We start from the raw sequence: 19,464 nt of genomic DNA, 5'->3' as shown, positions 1-19,464 counted from the left end.
AATCCTCAATGATTTGCATTTAGTTCGGTAGGTGGCGATACCAAGAGAACACAGTAAGTCATCAAAAATTCCAAAGTATATCGGTGAATAAATACTGGACTGATCGTAGAAAGGCCCACACTCATGAGAGCGAAAATGTATTTTTTCCTTATTATAAATTCCAATAATATAATTATAGAAAAACGAACTATTTTATCAATGACTAAGATTATATAGTTATAAAGTTACGTTTGTGCTCATATTATTTTTTATTTTCTCGTGAATGAATTTAATTATATTATAGTGTTAATCAATTGTTGTTAATCGTAATTATATTCGTAATACAATCGTAAATATTCGTTAAATTAATAAAAAAACCGGTTTAAAATTTTCAAGTGCTAATATGTTTTGAGTTAAAATGTCTCAATTTTCCTGTTGTATTATGTTTTATGTAACGTCATGGAATTATGTTATTGGTATGAATATTTATATTCTATTTTGCACATTTATATTATAATTTAAGAGTATATAATCCTCACTAATAACAATATATAATATTTTAATTTTTTTTTTATAAACCTTTATTATTTTCAATCAGTCTAAAGTAGAAATATAATTATTTATCTTTTTATACACCTGGAATATGATATTTTTCATCTAATGTACCTTCTCCATAAAGTTGACATTCTTCTATATTATGTGGGATATCTGTTAATATTTCTAATGTTTCAACTAATTGTCCTGGTTTTCTGTATATACAATAGTTATTGAATATAATGATTAATATAATGAATAATAAAATATTTTTAATTAATTAAGTTACTTTGGTTGAAAAGATACTGTGATTGTAAAATATCCATCTTCATGATTGTAACGATTTGATAATGTTCCACATTTTTGATCAATTATAAAATCATTGATCATAAACTTTTGATTTATTTTAAAATTTACATTACATACTGTAAAAAATTAAATAATTAGATTTAATTAAAATATATATATTAAAGTAAATATTTAGTATAACAATTATTGAAAAAAATAAATTTAATTATACTTGACAAATTTTTGATTATTAATGTTAATTTCTTTGTATCACCTACATAAACAACACCAAAATCTAATGTATATGATGATAATTTTAATATTGGAAACCATATTTGTAAAATTAAATCTATATCCTGAAAATATACAAATTTAATGTACAATTATTTAAATTGAAGCAGAATAAAAAATGAAAGATAATTAATACCTCTATATATTTATCAGAATATGTAATGTGCAATGATTCTTTTAATGTGACTTTTGGATAATAAAAATTTTGATTTGTGTTCAATATAGTTTTAATTAATGTCTCTTTTACAATACATATTATTTTTATCTATAAAAAAAAAAATATAAATGTAAAATTTATTTTATTATTTAAGATAAAAATAATATTTTATTTAAGATAAAAATAAAAACATTACTTCAACATATTCATTTGGATTTATGCATAAAATTCCAATTCTACATTGATATGATTTTGTATGTATTGCAATAGATTTAATATAAAATGGGTCATATGTTTCCAAAAATATTTCTATTTTATAATTTTTATTATTATATAATAAAAATTTTTTTGTTAATCTAAAGAAAATATATTAGATAAATAATCCAGTATGTAATTTCTATATTTTTTAAAGAAAAATACCTGTAATTTTATATATACATACTCTATTTGTTTTGTTTTACTTTGCATTACTTCATTAGCACAACATATAAATGTTTTATCAAATGTTGAAATATTGAAGTATAATCGAGGTTTAATAATATTTGCAGTAACATCAATTTCTATAGGAGAAAAATATTTTTCTGTCTGTCTAACATAATAATTATCCTTATACCTGTTATGAGAAAATATCTTATGACACTATCATTTTTTAATATTAATTTATATTATTAGCTAGTTGTACAAACATATCGCTTGGTGAAATTCGTAAAAATCCAAGAATTTTGCAAAAAAATTCTCCTTCAATAAATTTATCAATTTCCTTGATAAATTTATATTTATCAAGTTGTATATTAATAGTTAGAGACACACTACTTTTGGGTGAAATGAACATTTCTTTTGGAGTAACCTTGAAACGTAAATTAAAATGTAAAAATCTTTTATCATATTCAAAAAATATTTTATTTTTAAATATCTTTTTACTTTGCAAATTTTTGTATTAATTAAACCATAATAAGGAAGTATTAAAATTTTTAATTCAATGTCATTTCTCTTTGAGTTTTTGAGACAAATTTTACAATCATGTTTATGATTATGATTACACTTTAAATTGTCACATTTATTTTTGGAATGCTTATTTATTAGAATTTCACTGTTAGATATTCCAGATGAAGTTATAAATGAGGATTCCCTAAAATAAAATGTAATTTTATACTTTTAATAATTAAATACTGATATTAAAAATATTTACATATAACTAGATGTTGTAGAGTCAGTTATATCATTAATTTCAAAAGAATCACATGTATTTAAATTCTTTGATGAAGAAAAATTTGTATGTTCTTCTAAGTGTATTTCACTCTCAGTTTTTTTATTATTTAATCTTAATTGTGCTGCTAATTTGTCAGTAAATGGAGTCTGTATGCTAAATAGTATATTAAAAGGCATTTTTTTTATAATTGGTTTAACTAAAAATGTATGCCAATTAATAGCTATAGGTATTACACTTGTATTTGTCAATAATATTTTTCTCTCATTTAAACGCATACCTATAGCTTCAATTCCATATCTGCAAATATATATTTTTTAGAATGAGAAAAAAATTTGCATTTTTTCAAAATTGATTAAAATGAAATTGAAATATATTTTTAAATATACTTGATGACAGGTATATTAAATTCATTTCTATCAGAAATTGATAATGTAATTGGTGATCCAACAACTTGTACACATATTCCTATGGTATACTTTGGTAAACCAATAATATTTATTTCTAATTCATCCATATAAATACCCCATGTATCAGCGAAAACATAAATATCTACAGATATGGCTTTGAAAGGACCAATATCTGAATTTAAAGGATCGACATAAATTACTATACCTGATCCAGATTGTTTTGCTTTATATAATGTTTCTTCTGTAAAAAGAGAAAATAATAATCTCTAATTAACTTGATAATTTCATAAATAAATGATATGTTACCTACTAATCCTTTTTTTTGACCAAACACTCGCTTATAAATAGATTTAATTAGATCTTTTTTTGATTTCCATTCACATACACATCTGATAGGATAAAAATTCTTTATACTAAGCCAAAAATTAGTTGGAATTGAAGTTTCATTTTTTATTATAAAAGTTTTCTTTCGCACTGAAAATTATAATTATTTTTATTGGAAATATAAATTTATTTATTTTTGAATCTTATTATATCATTTTGAAAAATATGTATTTTTAATTTAAAAATATCTAAAAATAAAATAAAAACTTAAAATACCTGTTCTCAATGGTAAATTTAAAAATTCTATTACAATAGGTTGTGTAATTAATGGAAGATATCTTTGATGAAATGGTATGATATTTCCAGAAGAAATTGTATTTTGTGAATAATTATTATCAATTTGTACTCTCAAATTGCTTGTCTATAAATTTGATATACAGATTATAATAATTCATTTACTATTTTTTTTTTGAATTGTCAAAAACTATTGATTACTTGAAAATTATTGATTTCAGAAGTATTCGGAAAATATTCGTTTGATTCTTCAATCGTTTCTTGTATCAAAGGATCTGTTGAAGCATCTTTAAGAATCTCTCCTTGATCTAAATCCATATTCATTATTTCTCGTTCTTCTCGGTTTTTATACTTGTTTAATATTTTCTAGAAAATTGTGTATTAATATTAATTATTCATTTTTGTTTTATAATGTAATTTTTTTTGATGTAATAATTTAAAATATTAATATCATAATTGTTAGTTTACATGTTTTTGAATAAAATAAAATTAATGAAAAGATTTTTTATTTTATAAAAAATTATTTTCGACAAAATTTAAATTAAACGTACCATATATTTTTTAGATTTTTCTGCCATATCAAAAGCGAATTTAAAACTGTCTGTCCGCCATTCGACTTTAACAAAATTATTATTTAATTCTAATGACATTTTGTCATTTAAAGGAAAATAAAACGTCACATAAAGCGGTTCAATAAAACATTCAATTCCTAATATTATTATTTTATGTAAATTTCCTACAAAACATGGTATAAATAATGATTGTACGACCCCCTAGAAAATATAGTAATAATAATAAAGAAAAATTAAATTATATTTTTAAAAAATTAAATAAACATCGAACCTCTTTTATAGGCGTAATAATTATCTCCATTTTTTGGGTATTTCCAGCCAATATTTCTCCTTTTTCAGGACATACACAAAGTTTCATTTTTGTTGAATCTAAACCATTAACTTCTCCCCATAAATAATTTAAGGAATTATTAGCGAGATTTCTTAATACTAAAACATAAGTTTCTTCTATGCCAATATACAAAGTCCTGTTATATAATATAATAATAATTTCAATAATAATTTTAATAAAATGATATATTTTTTATGAATATAAATTATTTTAAAATTTTATTTTATTTTAAATACATGCCTTGTAGGTCTGATGATACCTATGCTTATTATTTTTTTTTGCCATAATGGTTCGAATTGTTTTAGATTTATCAGATCGAAATGAGAGAATAATTCATCATCTATCTATGTAATATTATATAGATTCATATTCAATTTTATAAAAAATGAAAATGAATGAAAAATTAATAAAAATCTTACTAATTGAGATGTTGATTTATATTCTTCTTTAAATTCTATTTCGCTTATTTCTTCTTCTTCTTCTTCTTCTTCTTCTTCATAATCTCGTTGAAAATATTCGTAATCCTGTACTATGATATATTTTGTTTCTTCACTTTCTTGATCGCTGAAATATAATTTTTGTAATTATATTTCAGAATTTTCTGTATACTATTATAAAAAAAAAAAATTCATTATAATTTTTGATAAATATTACAGCAATTTAATCAGAGATCGAATTATATATTATTATGTTTACTTCATATTACTTCATATTAGAATATTTTTTTTTTCAGGAAAGCTTATATATATATATATAAATGTATAACCATTACCATGAAAATCTTAAAAAGATTATAAATTAATTCAATATTAAAATCAACGCACATTTCACTTTTATCATCCATCATGAATTGCAACCAAATTTCAACATCGGCAACCCAAATGTCTACAGACTAACGACAAGTATTTTTAAAAAAAAAATATTAATATTCCATTAATAGATATAAGTTGATGAAAAAAATTGTGAAAATAATTTACTTTCTTGCATTTTCGCCGTTTCTTAGTGCATTTTTTAGTTATTACTTCTATTTCCTGTGAAATCGCCTCGATCGGTATATCTTCTATATATAATCTAAAATAATTTCAATTTAAAATTACTTTTATCATACTATTATTTGTGATAATTTTTTTTTTTTTTAATCACAGACTTACTGTAGAACAGCAAAATAATAATTTGGCTGTAAATTTGTATAATCAGCAGTTACTGTGAAATAATGAATAGAAGTTGGTGCAAAAATTCCATGATCTGGTTCAATATGAAGAAGTTGTAACGGAAAATAATTCTCTTCGTTTATTTTATTATTTTTTGGTTGCACGTTTCGTTTCTTCCAAGAAAAATACATGCTTATCTCACTGGGCGAAATAATTAAAATTTGTTGTATTTTGTCGATAGAATTTTTTTTCTCTTATTAAATTTATAAAAAAAAAGTTATGTTATACCTAACATTATTTACGGGAATAATGCATTGTCCAACACCATCAGGAGTATCAGTGCTCAAGTTTATATAATAGTTCGAGTATTTATCCACATCTCTTTTACATGATTCTATTTTTTTCAAATGCTGTAATTTTACTTATTTTAATTCTTATCTTCTTCTATCTTTATCATAGGTGTATAATTTTGTAATTTGTGTTTAATATCATTAATTTATTATTAATTAATATTATATGTAAGGATATAAAGAATTTTTAATTAAATTTATAGATACTTTACTAAGCTGGATGAAATTTGGTTCATATAATAATCCATCTCCGATTATTTCAGTTGTAATTAGGGTACAATTACTACATAATATGTATATTTTTTCCGCCTGTTAAAGTAAATATTAAAAAAAATGATTGAATGAAATTAGTATAATATAATTATATTTTATATATATATATATTAGTATAATATAATGATGGTATTTATACTGATTGTGAATTATTTTTAATTTACATGAATGCCAAAGCATTCTGGTGCAAATTTCATATGGAAAATCATTTCTTCGTTTTTATTCAATAAAAAATATGCTGGCCATACAGTAAAACAGGATAATTTCAAAATATTTTTATCTGAGATATCCTGTTAAAAAATATATATAAAATGTATAAAAATGTATAAAATATTATTAAACGGGTTAAAAAAGGGAGATAATTTTTACCGCAATGTTCATGGAGAACCAATCGATCTCACTTATTATGAAAAATCGTCCATTTCCACCGATGTTTTTCAATTTTATAGGTACATAAACTTCCTCTCCAATAAAACTTCTTTTGCAATCGAAAATCATGCTTATGAAATTATTGTCATCCTCGCTTGTCAATGTCAATAGAGAGTCGGTCTTAACACTTTCACTCTAAAAAAATTAAAATCATGATGTGATAATCCTTTATTGTTCGAATAGGTGACGAAAAATTTCTTATAGTCATTTATTTTAATATTACATTCTTTTTATGTTATAAAATTCAAAAAAAAAAAAAATGCTAAAAGCAAATAATAAGTTTTTATTATAATTAATAGAATAACCATTTGTTACCAATTGAAACCATAAGAAATCAAATATCAATTATAAGATTAGAATAATTATTATGTATCGTACATAGAATGTATCTAAACTATCGAATGACATTTCTATCTCTGGCTGCCAATCTTGATTTAATCTCATATTCGAATATTTAAAAGATATTTCATCCGATTGGCAAATTCCTATAAAAAAAAAAAAAAGAAATTTTATTTAATAAAACAGTATTTCTGTTTTTACATTTTAATTTCTTATTTCATTATTTTTTTTTTTGTAGATAGAGATTTTGTACCGAGTAAATGGGGAGGATCTTTGTATCCGCACATTCGAATGGTCACTGGACTTCCGTGTTGAACTTTTATTATCAATATCTCGTCTGGTGTATCGATTTCATCGCAACGGAAGAAAACGATCAACTGTACTGTCAATCCCGGTGGAATAATATTTTTATTTTCGATCACCGGTTTTATTATAATCCAGAATTTAGAATGATATGGCTGTTTTCTTAAATGATATCTCACAGGTATATTACCAATATTTTTTACCGTAATTATTTTCTATCGTGCAAAAAAAAAAAAAAAGAAAGTATCAATTATTAAAATATGCGATATGCAAAAAGAAAAGAAAAGTGGAAACCAACCTTATATACTTTCTTCAGTTCAAAATTTTTAAATTCTATGTAATTCGTGTTTGCCATTAAAATTCTTTGCTTTTTTAATTTTATTATACTTTTTTCGGGTTTTTTTTTCACAATTATTCGTGATATAATATATTTTTTAATTCTAAAATTAAAAATTATGATTTTAAAAATAGAAAATTATAAAATTAAAGATTTTTCTTAAAGTAAAGTAAATATTTGATGAATATACTGGTATTTGAAATAAACTTTTGATAAGGTTGAGACATCTATTACTGGTTGTTCAGGAATACATTTTACTTTTGGTCTTAATCGTGATTCTTCTACCAATTTTTTGTACATATCCCATGTTTTTAATTTTGGTAATTCTACTGTTAATTCGCTGGGATGAACGTCTAAAATATTTATATTTCAGAAAGAGATATAATTATAAAATAGTTATATTTCTTCAATTTTAAACCTAGGTCTTCTTCTTTCTCTTCTTCATCAAAATCAATATCTATAGACTTTGATTCATCGTATTTAGGCTCCAAATCCTTTTGAATGTGTTCTTTCAATGCTTGTATTTGAACTGGACAAGCACCTTTTAATTTACTTTTATAAGACTATAAAAATAATTCTTGTTCTTATCTCGTTACTTTTGTATAATACTTTGATTTCTTAAAAATATCAATATACTAACATAAAGTAAAATATTTGATTTATGTTGTAGAACTACTTTTTTCTGAGCAGTTTTAACGATATTATACGACATTTTCCAATTACGATTCCTGGATTGCATGCTTTGAAGTCTTCTTTGAATAAATTGTGCATATTTATCTTTGTCCATATTATTGGCCATATTGATAAAACCTTCAGGATTCATTTTCTGGAAAAAAAAATTTGTAAACAAAATTTTTATTAACAAATGAAATCACAAATAGTATTGCATGCTATTTCGTTTCAAACAAAACGTAAAACAAAAATTATATACATTGTGATTGAGAAATAAATGATCAAAACTTGATGAATAAGTTAAGAAAAAATACATAGATTAATTTTAAGACTATGATTTATTTGGAAACAATTTTTTTTATATAAAGGTTTAGAGAATGAAGTTCTATGTACAAAAGGATTACATTAGTAAAATACTAGGATTTTATATTCCTGGCCATACTTCGTGCAAAATAGTTTCTTTTTATACTGAGATATAATTAATAATAGTTCTTGTTTCGTGCAGTTTTTTCCTTTTTTATTTTTATTGCGAGTCTTAGACTGCTTATAATTAAACGCTTGAATCTAGTTTAACCCTATATTAGATATTAAAATCCACGAAAACGTCCGATTTCGCGCTTAACGTGCCCGCGATTTAATCACAATAAGGTACACTTATTTATATTTATTATCCGTAATTCATGAATATGAAAGAATTCATGTTTTTTTCTCGTTTTAAATTTCATATACATATACATGTATGTATAATTGTTTATTTAACACGCATAAATATTATATGCATTTTTTCTAAAATGTTTTTTTTTTTTTTTTCCTCCATTTCTTCCACGTGTACTTATGACACTATAGATTACGCTTTGTACAATCTAATAATACAAACAAGCAAAAAAGATCTCACAGATTCTTAATGTTGTCATGTAATGTCTATAACGTATTATATCGCGTGTACAATAAGTCCATCAATTTTTACATAAATCTCTTCGTCTTAACATATAAAAAAATTAATACATCTTTCTTTCTCAAAAGTATATGTTTCGTAAAAGCGGTCATTGTGTTATTAAGCATTGTAGAAAATAAATCTTCGATTAATTGTACGTGTAATAACTATCGAGCAACCTGGAAAGGAATGGGAGCTTGATAATAATGAGACGCGCGTGATGTTCCATTTAAACAACACTGTATTTTTCTGTTCTTTTTTTTTTTTTTTTTTTTTTTTTTTCTTTCTCGTCAAAGCTTTATAGGTTTAAAAGTTATGTGTTTATTCTTTTTATAAGAGTGCACTTATTTTAATATATCAAGAATAAGCATACAGTCCATGAAACGCAAAAAGAAAATTTTAAAAAGAGAAAGAATAAGACAAAAAGAAATATTTTTTCTTGTGCTCGCGTAAGTTAATTTATAATAATAATATCAAGTTTATTATTAAATTTGTATTAATCTTCAACATTACTTGAACTATATATAAATCAAAGAAGAAATTATTAGATTTATGTTAATCATTTACGAAGATATTAGAACAGAGTCAAACTAGGTTCAAGCTTTAAAAACTCATCGCGATAGGAGTAATTTAATTTTCGACTTTTTTCTTCCTCTTTTTTTTTTTAAATTTTTTTTAATTTTTTTTTTTAAATAATAATAATAATAATATTTACACTCTTAAGTGCCAATTTGTTTGTTTGTTTTTTTTTTTTTTTTTTTTTTTTTTTGATAACTGGTACACTCCTCACGACGCTTCTAGAACTTGATTAAATATATTGCGCTATGTAAGCTTGGACTTTGTATGCGGGGAATAAAGGTCTTTATTAAAAGCCTGTTATTGTATTGTGTGGAAAATATAAAACCCCAGATATTATACTTCACTATCCTACAAATACAATGCTTAGTTCAAACGTATAATGGTATTGGTTTTTTTTTTTTTTTATTGAAGATGCAATATGTTTCCTTTCGCATTTTTTCGTTTTTTCTTTCTTCGCATTTATAAATTAAACAAATAAAAATTAAAATTCCGGCGGATTTAGGACACTGAAACATGAATTTCTAAAACATAATTATTTATCCATTAATCTAAATTCTAGATTTCTGTATTTTCGATCCTGTTATTTTTTTTCTTTTTTTCATTTTTCTTTTTTTTTTTTTTTTTTACAGTACACCAGCTATGCGTTTATTTCTTTCTTTTTCTCATTGTACCTATTTTAGCTGGAAAAATTGTAAATAATTTTGTCCATCGCAACTGTACGAAGTGAACGTTCTTACATATATACAACCCACGATCACCCCTTAAGCGTACAACTTCCATTGTAAAATGTATAGTTCGATGCATCATCGTTTATTCATTCCGCATGATATTAATATTAAATGTCTCTTCACTTGCCGAGTCCAAGTGCAGCATATTGTTCTTCCGTCACTTCCGTCATCATCAGATTTCCATCGGGCAAGAGTAAAACTACTCTTCTGGTGCCACCTAATATAATGATACAATGAAATTTTAATATTTCAACGTTCAATTTTTTTTTTTTTATTATATCAATCTTTTTTTTTTTTTAATTTTAATAAAATGAATGATTAAAATTTGATATTACCTGGAGTAGGTTCTTCTGCTTGTACGACTTGAGCTACAACTTGGCCATGACCATCACCGTCTTCCTGTCCCTCTGCCACATCTGCTGTATTTGTGTTGTCCATAATAGACATTACCATTGGATTCTCGGTAGGTTCCGCTCCACCTTCCTTCACATAGAACTGCGAAGCCAGGTTTACTTGGTCAGGTATTAACTGAGCTACAGCTTCTGCTACAGCATGGTCCAACGTTAATACGGATCCATCGTCTCCTTGTTGTTCCGTGGTAACATATACGCATTGTTGTTCGCCATCAGCGTCTCGAGTCACCAATAACGTTTGACCATCTTCAGCTTGACCAGCCACTTGGTAAACAACACCATCCTCGCCTGTTATTGTTACTAAATTCGATGTATCCTCAGCTACCTTCCTCTCTTCCGATATTTTTTCTTCAGCTTTAGTTACATCAGTAGAAGCTATTGCTATTGTGCTAGTCGAGGTAACTGTAGCTGTAGTCAATCCCGCTGTGATAGAGGATTCACTGGCCGAGGTTGCTTCTGTCAATGGTGTTGCTGTGGTTGTAGTTGGCGTAGTGACAGCAGGAGCTGTATCATCCAAGCACGGAAGATCCGGTGCAGGAACGGATACATTTGTCAAATTGATCTGCGCTGATTCACTGGTTTGAACAATTGTACCCGTTGTTCCACCGGGACTCATTTCGACTCTCATTATTCCACCACCTTCTGTAAGAGAATCAAGGGAAGGTAGAACTAATTCCGTGGTGGTAGTTGTAGCGGTGACGTCTATACTCTCTGATGTGGTTGTGTTTGTTTTGATAGTGGACAATGGTGCTCCAGTAGGTTCAGGTTCGGGCTCTGGTTCGGCTGGTTGTTCGACTGGTTCACCATCTGGTCCAATGATGCGTCCCGTCAATGGACAGAGAGTGAACGGCCTAGGAGGACTGTCAGGTTCCGTAGTAGCAATGGTATCGGCTTCGGGAGGTGGAAGTTCTGGTTCACCCTCGCTGCTACTTTCTTCGGATCCTACTTCGTGGAATTCCATGTGAAGTCCATCACCCTCCGCCAATTTACTTTCTTTCAGTTTATTTCCTGGAGTGTTCGCTGGTGTTTCAGCCAATTTCCCTCTACCTCGGCCGGCAGTGGTACGAGCAGCTGCTAGGAGGCCACGGCCACCTGGTTTAACGATACCCGCTGCTTCTTGAGCTTTCCTTTTTGCCATTAATAATTTTTGCTGCGGAGATAATAATGACTGTGGCTTACCAACTGGTGTTTTCGGCGACTGTTTAGCCTGTTGCACTGGACTAGTTCCAGACTTTACCACTTGCTTTGGCTGTGGACTAAGCACCGTAAACTTCGGTCTAATCTGAGTAACATTTCCAGGACTCACCGAGTTACTTTGCGTAGTTACAGCTGTTGTACGTTTTTGTAGCACCTGACGCGTTTGCTGGGACTGAACTTGTCTCGGGGCTGGTGCCCTAACAGGTGTGCGAATTGTTGATCCAATTCCGAGTACGCTAGTTGGTGTCGTCGCACGCAGTGGAGGTCTCGGTAACAAAGGACGACCGTCCGCACTGCGTTGGCCTGTAACAGGTCCAGGACGTATTCCTGTACTTATTCTTGGTTGCAAAGTTATGGGAGCCGGCACCGCGGTCACGACATGTATCTGCGGTAACTGTGTCGGATCTGGTTTCGGCTGGATCTTTATAGGCTCTGTTTTCTGTGTACCTCCTGCTTTACTCGTAACAGGTTTAGAAACTACTTTCATCTGGGTTACTACTTGACTTCCATCCATTTTAGAAACCACTTTTACCGGTGTAACAGAATTCGATTGCGATGCGGATATTACTTGCTTCCTCACTACATTAGTATTATCTCGATTTTGAACCATCAAAACACCTTGTGTAGTCGGCGAACCTTTTACAGCCAATTTTCCGCTAGGGGACGAATCCAACTTGATGATGCCATCTTTCCGTGACATTACGTACACGCCGGATGTTAAGTTTGGCATTTGCTTTGGATCAACTTTAACGACTCCTTTGGCATTCGCGACTAAAACCGGTGGTTGGTTAGATTTTGCTCCTTCGGGAGATTGAAGTCCCAATGAAGTCGCAAGATCTGAAGACGAACCACTTGCTCTGTTAGACCCGTTCGATTGAGCATTGGCACGATTAAATGCGCGTTGAATCACATCGCTTCGACCCAATAATTTTTCCTCCTCGGACTCTCCAGTCCAATCTTCATCACTACCTGTGTCGCCTTTCGCTCGTTTAGCAGCGCTACTGCCTCCATCCTCAGAATCGCTCTCGGAATAATCCATTCTCCTTTTTCCTAGTACTAAAAAAATATACATTTGTTGGTATATTTTTCTTTTTATGTGCGTAATAAATATAAAAATTCTAAGAAAAATTATAAAAACTAATTTGAACCGTGTTATAAATATATACATACGGTCATTATCTTCGTCTTTCATTGAACCGCACCATTGCTTCACTTGATCCATTGCTTTTGATTTACTTGAACGCATGGGTCGTCTACATACACAAGATTTATTACTTAAGGCAGTATTCTATTGAATGTAAAATATATGCTGACAATTTTATAAAATTTTAGGCAAAATATAATTGCCTTACCCTACTTGAGCTGCAGTACTTGGTCCAGGTTTAGCATCTGATTTTATAATTGTTTTTTGAGCAGGATTACCGCCTCGGCCTGCTGCTTTTGCATTTGCTTGTTGCTGAGCAGCTTTCAATTCTTTTTGCTTAGCAAGATTTCTTTCAAATTCTTCTAATAAATGTTTACATGTGGCTACATTCTCAGCGGGTTCCCATCTATTATGTTCACTGTAATTGTTTGTATTTTTTTTATTATAAATATTTGTATTTTTAATCTTTTTCTATAATTTTTTAATATCTTTTTCATTATAATTTTTTTATAATTAATTTCTTTTATATATAATATAATTTATGATTCTTTTATTCCAAAATATTTCATAAATTACACTTACTGTCCAAGACCTTCCCATTTTAATAAATATTCTGAACATCTTTTTTTCGGATTAAATCGTTTTGCTAATATCTTTTCTACTGTGTATTCTTCATCACTCGAATCTCTATCTTCATCGCCAGCTTTATTAGATTTAGCCTATAATATTGCAATAAATTATAAGTCTTTAAATGATAAAATAATCATATGACGAAACTAACCTTAAGTTTTATTGTAGGTTTCAATTTTGGTTTTTCTTTTTTTTCTACTTCATCAAAAGATTCATTACTTTTTTGATTCTTTGCTTCTGAAATTTTACTATCTTTTTTACTATCATCTTCTGGCTGTCCGTTCCTAATTACTTTACGAACAACTACTGGTTTTCCTGTAAAAATACAGAATAACTTTAGAACACTGTTCATTTAATAAGAATAAAACAAAAAATTGTTTGCAAAAAATCCACCTTCTGCATTAGAACTTATTTGATTTTGTCTTGGTACATCTTGCATTTTTGCATTACTAATTTTTGTAAATGTTTGAATGGTTTTCCCAGCTGCAATCCAGGAATCCCTTATGTGCGTATCCATTTTACACCATTTTTGATATAACTTCCATGAGTTTGTTGAGTCTCTATCTGAACCCTCTTGTTGGATTTGGGAATCTTTCCATAAAAGAAAAGCCCAAACTTGTGCTTTTTGTTCATTCTATATTAATAACAAAATAATTATATTATTTCTCAATTATATAATTATCTAATATATATTTAGAGAATTAAAATTACTAACATTACTATTTTCACGAAAATGTGAAATTTGGGTACAAGCGCCTTCTTTTGTACGATGTTCTTGAAATTCTTCAATAAAATGAAAAACTGAATGGCACTGTCCACACACAAGAACATCTAATCTTCCCATCTCTTCTTGTGCAGCTAATGATGTAATAAAATTTATTATTTTTTAATATTTAATCTATAAGTACATACACTATTTTAAACTATTTTAAATAAAAAATTTTTTTTTATATTTACAGAAGAATTATATTAACTCAGAATTGAAATTGACTAATTTTCATCATGCTAAGATATTCATGATTATTATTTTAATGATTCTTATTAATGATTTTTTTATTGTTACAAATTATCTATAATAAAAATATATTGAATTTATATAATAAATTAATTCAGTAAATTAAAATTTATTTTATTTAATATTTTATTTTATAATTAACATTATTTAATTATATAATTATATTCTATTTTTTTTAAATAAATTTAATATTTATACATATATATTTACAGACATAGAATAAGTTAATTATTTACATAGAATAAAATTAATGAAAAATCACAAATATTACCTTTAATAGCAGTAGGATTACTACTGATGGCCGAAGGGCCATCGCCACCCTCCATTTTGTTTAATAAAGTATTTGAATCTCTATCCACAATATTTCTTTCTATAAAAAGAATATAATTTTTTTTATTATTTATCATAGAAAATTATATATATATATATTTTATTATATACATAATATTGTATATTATGTATATAATAATTATATTAAGTAATATAATAAAATAAATAATTAAAGATAATGTAAATAAATTCTATTTATTTTTTAAAAATTATATTACAAATTTTAAATTCATTATTCAATTATATATTTAACAAAATATATATTTGAGCATGTTTTATTTTAAATAAATTATAATTTGTTATTAAAATTAATTTAATTAGTTTAAAATTTTAAACTAATTAAATTATTTAGGCTTATTAAAGAAATTAAAATTAATTACTTCAACATTTATGATATATATTAGTAATTTTATATACAATAAATTTATATAAAATTTTTAATTTATATTAATTAAAAAATGCATAAATGTATCTTTTTAAATTAATTTTAGAAATTTATTACTGCAACTTTAATGAAAAAATATTCTTTTTTTTTAAATAAATAACCTAAAGATGCTTTCATATTTCATTTGTAATATACGAAAATAAAAAGAGAAAAAAAATCGTAACATTCGGAGTTCGAAGTTTCGCGGGCGTCAGAAAAATTTACACGCAACATGCCGGTGGAAATCGAACTGCGAACATTTTTTAACAAGACACCACTGTCGTTGTTACGGTAATTTAAAGGATCACTCCATACATACTGCTGTCATTGATAATTTTATAAATCGTCTATGATTTCAAACATTCTCATAGGATATTTTTTGCAGAACCTTTTATTTAAATTAAATGAATTCCCGCATAAATGGTAAGACGTCGAGACACACAGCATGGAGTCATTGTAAACGCGGCCAGTGGCGTAAGTTACCAACGAATAAAACTCACAGATAATTCGATCTTGAAATAATAACCGGTTCACCGTGAAAGATCGTTACCGATAAATGCAGCTATTCTAATTGCAGATAACAGGGGTGTTTAGAATTTACAGAAACATTTAGAAACGATGCCATTGCCGCTGCCGCCGCCGCCACAGACTCGTCCTCTGTCTATCATGAGCAAGCCGATGCTCGTCAAGATGGCTCTCGTCACGAAAACTCTCTTCGACTATTCACTTCCTGTCTATCCATGAATATTTTTCGAACACACTTGTCCGTTACCGATTTCAACGCGATCGACTTTCAAACTAATAATATCGACTTACACCTGCTAAACCGTAGAAAAATCAGATTTCCTTGATCTGGATAATTGCTGTTGCCGCACGAGATGGGATGAAAACAGTGATCGCGTCTGACGACAGTAGCGCCATGGCGCCTGCCCGCCACGGCAACAGCTTACCTTTTGGCGGGAAAATGTTATTCATTAATTCTATTTTATCTCCTTTTGATTGAGATACTTCTTCTATAAAATTATATTTTATGCTTCAAATATTATAGCTGAGAAAAATTATTGAAAAAAAAAAAAAATTTATTTTTTGAAAAAAGATATAATTGTAAATGCTTTAATATCTATTTCAAATGTACCGCTTTTCTGCATGAAATTTATCTATGTTCCGGCATTGGATCGAGTTTAGAAAAAGAAAGTTTATGTTAATTGATGTCAAGAGAATTTCGAAAATACTTGTTAGTTATTATTCATAGATTTATAAATTTTATATCATTAATTCTATTTACTTTGATTGTTTCTTTACTTTGATATATTTAATCTTTAACTCTATGCTTAATATTTATTCTAATTTATGAAGAAAAATTTAAAGTAAATAAATGCTTACGTTAACCGAATATCGTGTAAAAGTTGTATACATGTTTTTATAGTTTATTAAATCTTTTCAAGAATTTGTTTCTTTTTTATTTATAATTTTATATTATTAATATTTCAAAAGTATACAATAAAATTTATACAATAAGTTTTTCAATCATAATATTAATACGTCATTTCTAATATAGTAATAATATAAACAACATTAACCTTATTTTTTCAACTTCAAATAAAATTTATGTAAAATAAGCATTGTTTTAAATTCTTAAGAAAATTTGAATATATAATTTATTAATTAAGTGAATTAAATGTTTAATTACAGCATTTATTTCTGAAATTAAAAAATGGCTGATGAAGAAGAAGAGAAAGAATATAGATGGGAGACTGGTTATGAAAAGACATGGTATATATTAATATTTTTTAAATTATTTTAATAAATTAAGTTATAAATTATACAATTATTTTACATAAATAATTCTCACAAAGGGAAGCTATCAAAGAAGATGATCATGGATTATTGGAAGCATCAGTTGCAGATATTATTCACAATGTTAAAAGAAAGCGTCAGATGGAAAAAAAAATTGGTGCTAGATTAGGAATGATGAGACATCTTTATGTAATTCTTGATGCTTCAGAATCAATGTCTATTCAAGATTTAAAACCAACTCGTTTTTTATGTTCATTAAAGGTGCTTATTAATACATAATATATAATCATTTATTTTATTGAATTTTTACTTACAAATGTAACTTAATTTAAGCTTTTAGAAGATTTTATTGAAGAATTTTTTTATCAAAATCCTATTAGTCAGTTAGGGGTAATTATTACAAGGAATAAAAGAGCAGAAAAAGTTAGCGAATTAACTGGAAATTCTAAAAAACATATTAAGGTAAACTTTCATGAAAAAATATTCTTATTTAAAATTCATTTTGTTTTATAAATTTTTATTCATTTGTAGGAAGTACAAAGTATGCAACAAATTACTCCAGCAGGTGAACCTTCATTACAAAATTCTATAGAATTAGCTTTAAAATCATTACGTCTTCTACCATCACATGCTAGTAAGGAAATACTTATAATAGTGGGAGCACTTACAACATGTGATCCAGGAGATATCAATGAAACTATTAAAGTATATATTAATAATGATATATATATATATATATATACATATATTAAAATAATTATATCGAAATAATATAATTAATTTTGATTATAGAACATGAAATCAGATTCTGTCAGGTGTAGTGTGATAGGATTGGCTGCTGAATTATATATTTGTAAAAGAATGGCTACCGCAACTGGTGGAGAGCATGGTGTTGCACTAGATGATAAACATTACAAAGAACAATTAAATATGCATATAGATCCACCACCAGCTGCTACTAGATTAGATGCTGCTCTTGTAAAAATGGGTTTTCCTCATCATGCATTACATTCTTCTACAAATGATTCAGCTATGGCAGTTTGCATGTGGTAAGTTATTTTTATATAATAGTTCGTAAATATAGAAGCAAGAAAATATTTTTTTTTTTTTTTACAGTCATGCAGAAAGTTCAGATGAATCTGTTAAACTTCTTAGTACAGGATATCTCTGCCCTCAATGTCTAAGTAAACATTGTGAGCTTCCAGTAGAATGTAGAGCATGTGGATTAACTTTGGTATCTGCTCCACATTTAGCACGATCTTATCATTATTTATTTCCTGTTGAACCTTTCAAAGAAGTTGAATATAGGAAAGAAGTTACATTTGAGCATCCTTCAATTTGTTATGGTTGTCAAAAAATATTTTCACAAAAAGATAAGAAGGTATGATTAATGGGATTTAACAAGAAAAACATTTAATTTGCAAATTTAATTTGAAAACTATGTAAATTAAAAATATATTGAAATATAAATATTTAATATTCTTTTTCAGGTATATATTTGCAATAAATGTAATCAAACATTTTGTTTAGATTGTGAAATATTTATTCACGAATCTTTACATACATGTCCAGGCTGTGCTACTAATCCTGATACATATCAAAAATCCACAGATAGAATTTAATTTATTTAATGTATGTAAAATAAAATTAATAACTTTAATAATTTTTTATTTTAATAATTTGATGATATATATTAATGATATATATTAATTTTAAATGAAATATATTAATAGAAAATATTATAACTTAGGGCTAGTTTTATATGAAAAATTTTTATATTGTGAAATTAACTGATACGTATAAAAAATATTCTCTTATTAAAGAGAAATCAATGAAAAGACAATAATAATAAATATTTTTTTGTTTTTTTTTTACAATAATTTGTTAAATATTTACGTAACAAAGAATTATTTTTGCAATTCATGTAAATATAATAAATATATTTATATAAATAAATTAAACAATTGTTCTAATCAAAATATCTAATATATATATCTATATTCATAATGTTTTTAATATAATAAGTTGCAAT

The 19,464-nt window shown here is 26.6% G+C and overlaps 4 protein-coding genes across 20 annotated transcripts; 1 reads left to right on the top strand and 3 right to left on the bottom strand.

Annotated features, from left to right (window-relative positions):
- The first annotated feature begins 125 nt into the window (after positions 1–125).
- Positions 126–19,092, top strand: LOC411526 (general transcription factor IIH subunit 2). Of its 6 annotated transcripts, none has more exons than XM_006570025.3 (8): positions 126–455; positions 17,328–17,408; positions 17,492–17,693; positions 17,766–17,894; positions 17,964–18,137; positions 18,225–18,481; positions 18,549–18,813; positions 18,923–19,064. In XM_006570025.3, exons 2-8 carry the CDS (start codon positions 17,350–17,352, stop codon positions 19,052–19,054), a joined length of 1,218 nt encoding a protein of 405 aa, XP_006570088.2. In that variant the 5' UTR covers positions 126–455; positions 17,328–17,349; the 3' UTR covers positions 19,055–19,064. The 6 variants fall into 6 exon arrangements, with proteins under 6 accessions (XP_006570088.2, XP_006570087.2, XP_394997.3 ...); XM_006570024.3 differs by lacking the exon at positions 126–455 and adding an exon at positions 7,275–7,413; XM_394997.7 differs by lacking the exon at positions 126–455 and adding an exon at positions 16,712–16,869.
- On the bottom strand, positions 1,639–4,855 carry LOC100577425. Its single transcript, XM_026444994.1, has 10 exons — positions 4,807–4,855; positions 4,628–4,731; positions 4,328–4,523; positions 4,036–4,257; positions 3,686–3,850; positions 3,467–3,611; positions 3,173–3,340; positions 2,846–3,107; positions 2,439–2,756; positions 1,639–2,378 (listed from the first exon to the last, which is right to left on the bottom strand). Exons 3-10 carry the CDS (start codon positions 4,412–4,414, stop codon positions 2,048–2,050), a joined length of 1,698 nt encoding a protein of 565 aa, XP_026300779.1. The 5' UTR covers positions 4,415–4,523; positions 4,628–4,731; positions 4,807–4,855; the 3' UTR covers positions 1,639–2,047.
- Positions 7,531–8,575, bottom strand: LOC113219225. The gene is made up of 3 exons (XM_026445009.1): positions 8,210–8,575; positions 7,988–8,132; positions 7,531–7,922 (listed from the first exon to the last, which is right to left on the bottom strand). The coding sequence occupies exons 1-3, from the start codon at positions 8,390–8,392 to the stop codon at positions 7,729–7,731; spliced, it is 522 nt and encodes a 173-aa protein (XP_026300794.1). The 5' UTR covers positions 8,393–8,575; the 3' UTR covers positions 7,531–7,728.
- On the bottom strand, positions 9,431–16,582 carry LOC409093 (flocculation protein FLO11). Of its 12 annotated transcripts, none has more exons than XM_006570020.3 (12): positions 16,136–16,581; positions 15,153–15,251; positions 14,582–14,724; positions 14,260–14,500; positions 14,018–14,181; positions 13,819–13,955; positions 13,445–13,654; positions 13,263–13,345; positions 12,540–13,148; positions 12,202–12,395; positions 10,818–12,045; positions 9,431–10,699 (listed from the first exon to the last, which is right to left on the bottom strand). In XM_006570020.3, the coding sequence occupies exons 2-12, from the start codon at positions 15,205–15,207 to the stop codon at positions 10,602–10,604; spliced, it is 3,162 nt and encodes a 1,053-aa protein (XP_006570083.1). In that variant the 5' UTR covers positions 15,208–15,251; positions 16,136–16,581; the 3' UTR covers positions 9,431–10,601. The 12 variants fall into 12 exon arrangements, with proteins under 12 accessions (XP_006570083.1, XP_006570082.1, XP_016770143.1 ...); XM_006570019.3 differs by having other exon boundaries at positions 10,818–11,987; positions 12,075–12,395; positions 16,136–16,580; XM_016914654.2 differs by having other exon boundaries at positions 13,062–13,148; positions 16,136–16,580.
- Positions 19,093–19,464: the final 372 nt, after the last annotated feature.

This window comes from Apis mellifera, linkage group LG1 (assembly GCF_003254395.2).
Source record: "Apis mellifera strain DH4 linkage group LG1, Amel_HAv3.1, whole genome shotgun sequence".
NCBI lineage: Eukaryota > Metazoa > Arthropoda > Insecta > Hymenoptera > Apidae > Apis > Apis mellifera.
The sequence above is the reverse complement of the archived record's forward strand: the minus strand, read 5'-3'. Positions and strand labels throughout refer to the sequence as shown.

Bases quoted from the DNA above. Each gene is read 5' to 3' on its own strand.
- LOC100577425 (XM_026444994.1), bottom strand. From the start codon at position 4,414: ATGAAACTTTGTGTATGTCCTGAAAAAGGAGAAATATTGGCTGGAAAT. The intron at 3,851-4,035 runs GTACGTTTAATT...ACAATTTTCTAG, and splicing joins AAAAATCTAAAAAATATATG to AAAATATTAAACAAGTATAA. The intron at 3,612-3,685 runs GTAATCAATAGT...TCAAATTTATAG, and splicing joins CTGAAATCAATAATTTTCAA to ACAAGCAATTTGAGAGTACA.
- LOC113219225 (XM_026445009.1), bottom strand. From the start codon at position 8,392: ATGAATCCTGAAGGTTTTATCAATATGGCCAATAATATGGACAAAGAT. The intron at 8,133-8,209 runs GTTAGTATATTG...TTATTTTTATAG, and splicing joins AATCAAATATTTTACTTTAT to TCTTATAAAAGTAAATTAAA. The intron at 7,923-7,987 runs GTTTAAAATTGA...TAAATATTTTAG, and splicing joins AGAGAAAGAAGAAGACCTAG to ACGTTCATCCCAGCGAATTA.
- LOC409093 (XM_016914634.2), bottom strand. From the start codon at position 15,207: ATGGAGGGTGGCGATGGCCCTTCGGCCATCAGTAGTAATCCTACTGCT. The intron at 14,725-15,152 runs GTAATATTTGTG...TTACATCATTAG, and splicing joins TAATCCTACTGCTATTAAAG to CTGCACAAGAAGAGATGGGA. The intron at 13,149-13,262 runs GTATGTATATAT...ATATTTTTTTAG, and splicing joins GAAAGACGAAGATAATGACC to TACTAGGAAAAAGGAGAATG.
- LOC411526 (XM_026445000.1), top strand. From the start codon at position 17,350: ATGGCTGATGAAGAAGAAGAGAAAGAATATAGATGGGAGACTGGTTAT. The intron at 17,895-17,963 runs GTAAACTTTCAT...ATTCATTTGTAG, and splicing joins ATTCTAAAAAACATATTAAG to GAAGTACAAAGTATGCAACA. The intron at 18,814-18,922 runs GTATGATTAATG...ATTCTTTTTCAG, and splicing joins TTTCACAAAAAGATAAGAAG to GTATATATTTGCAATAAATG.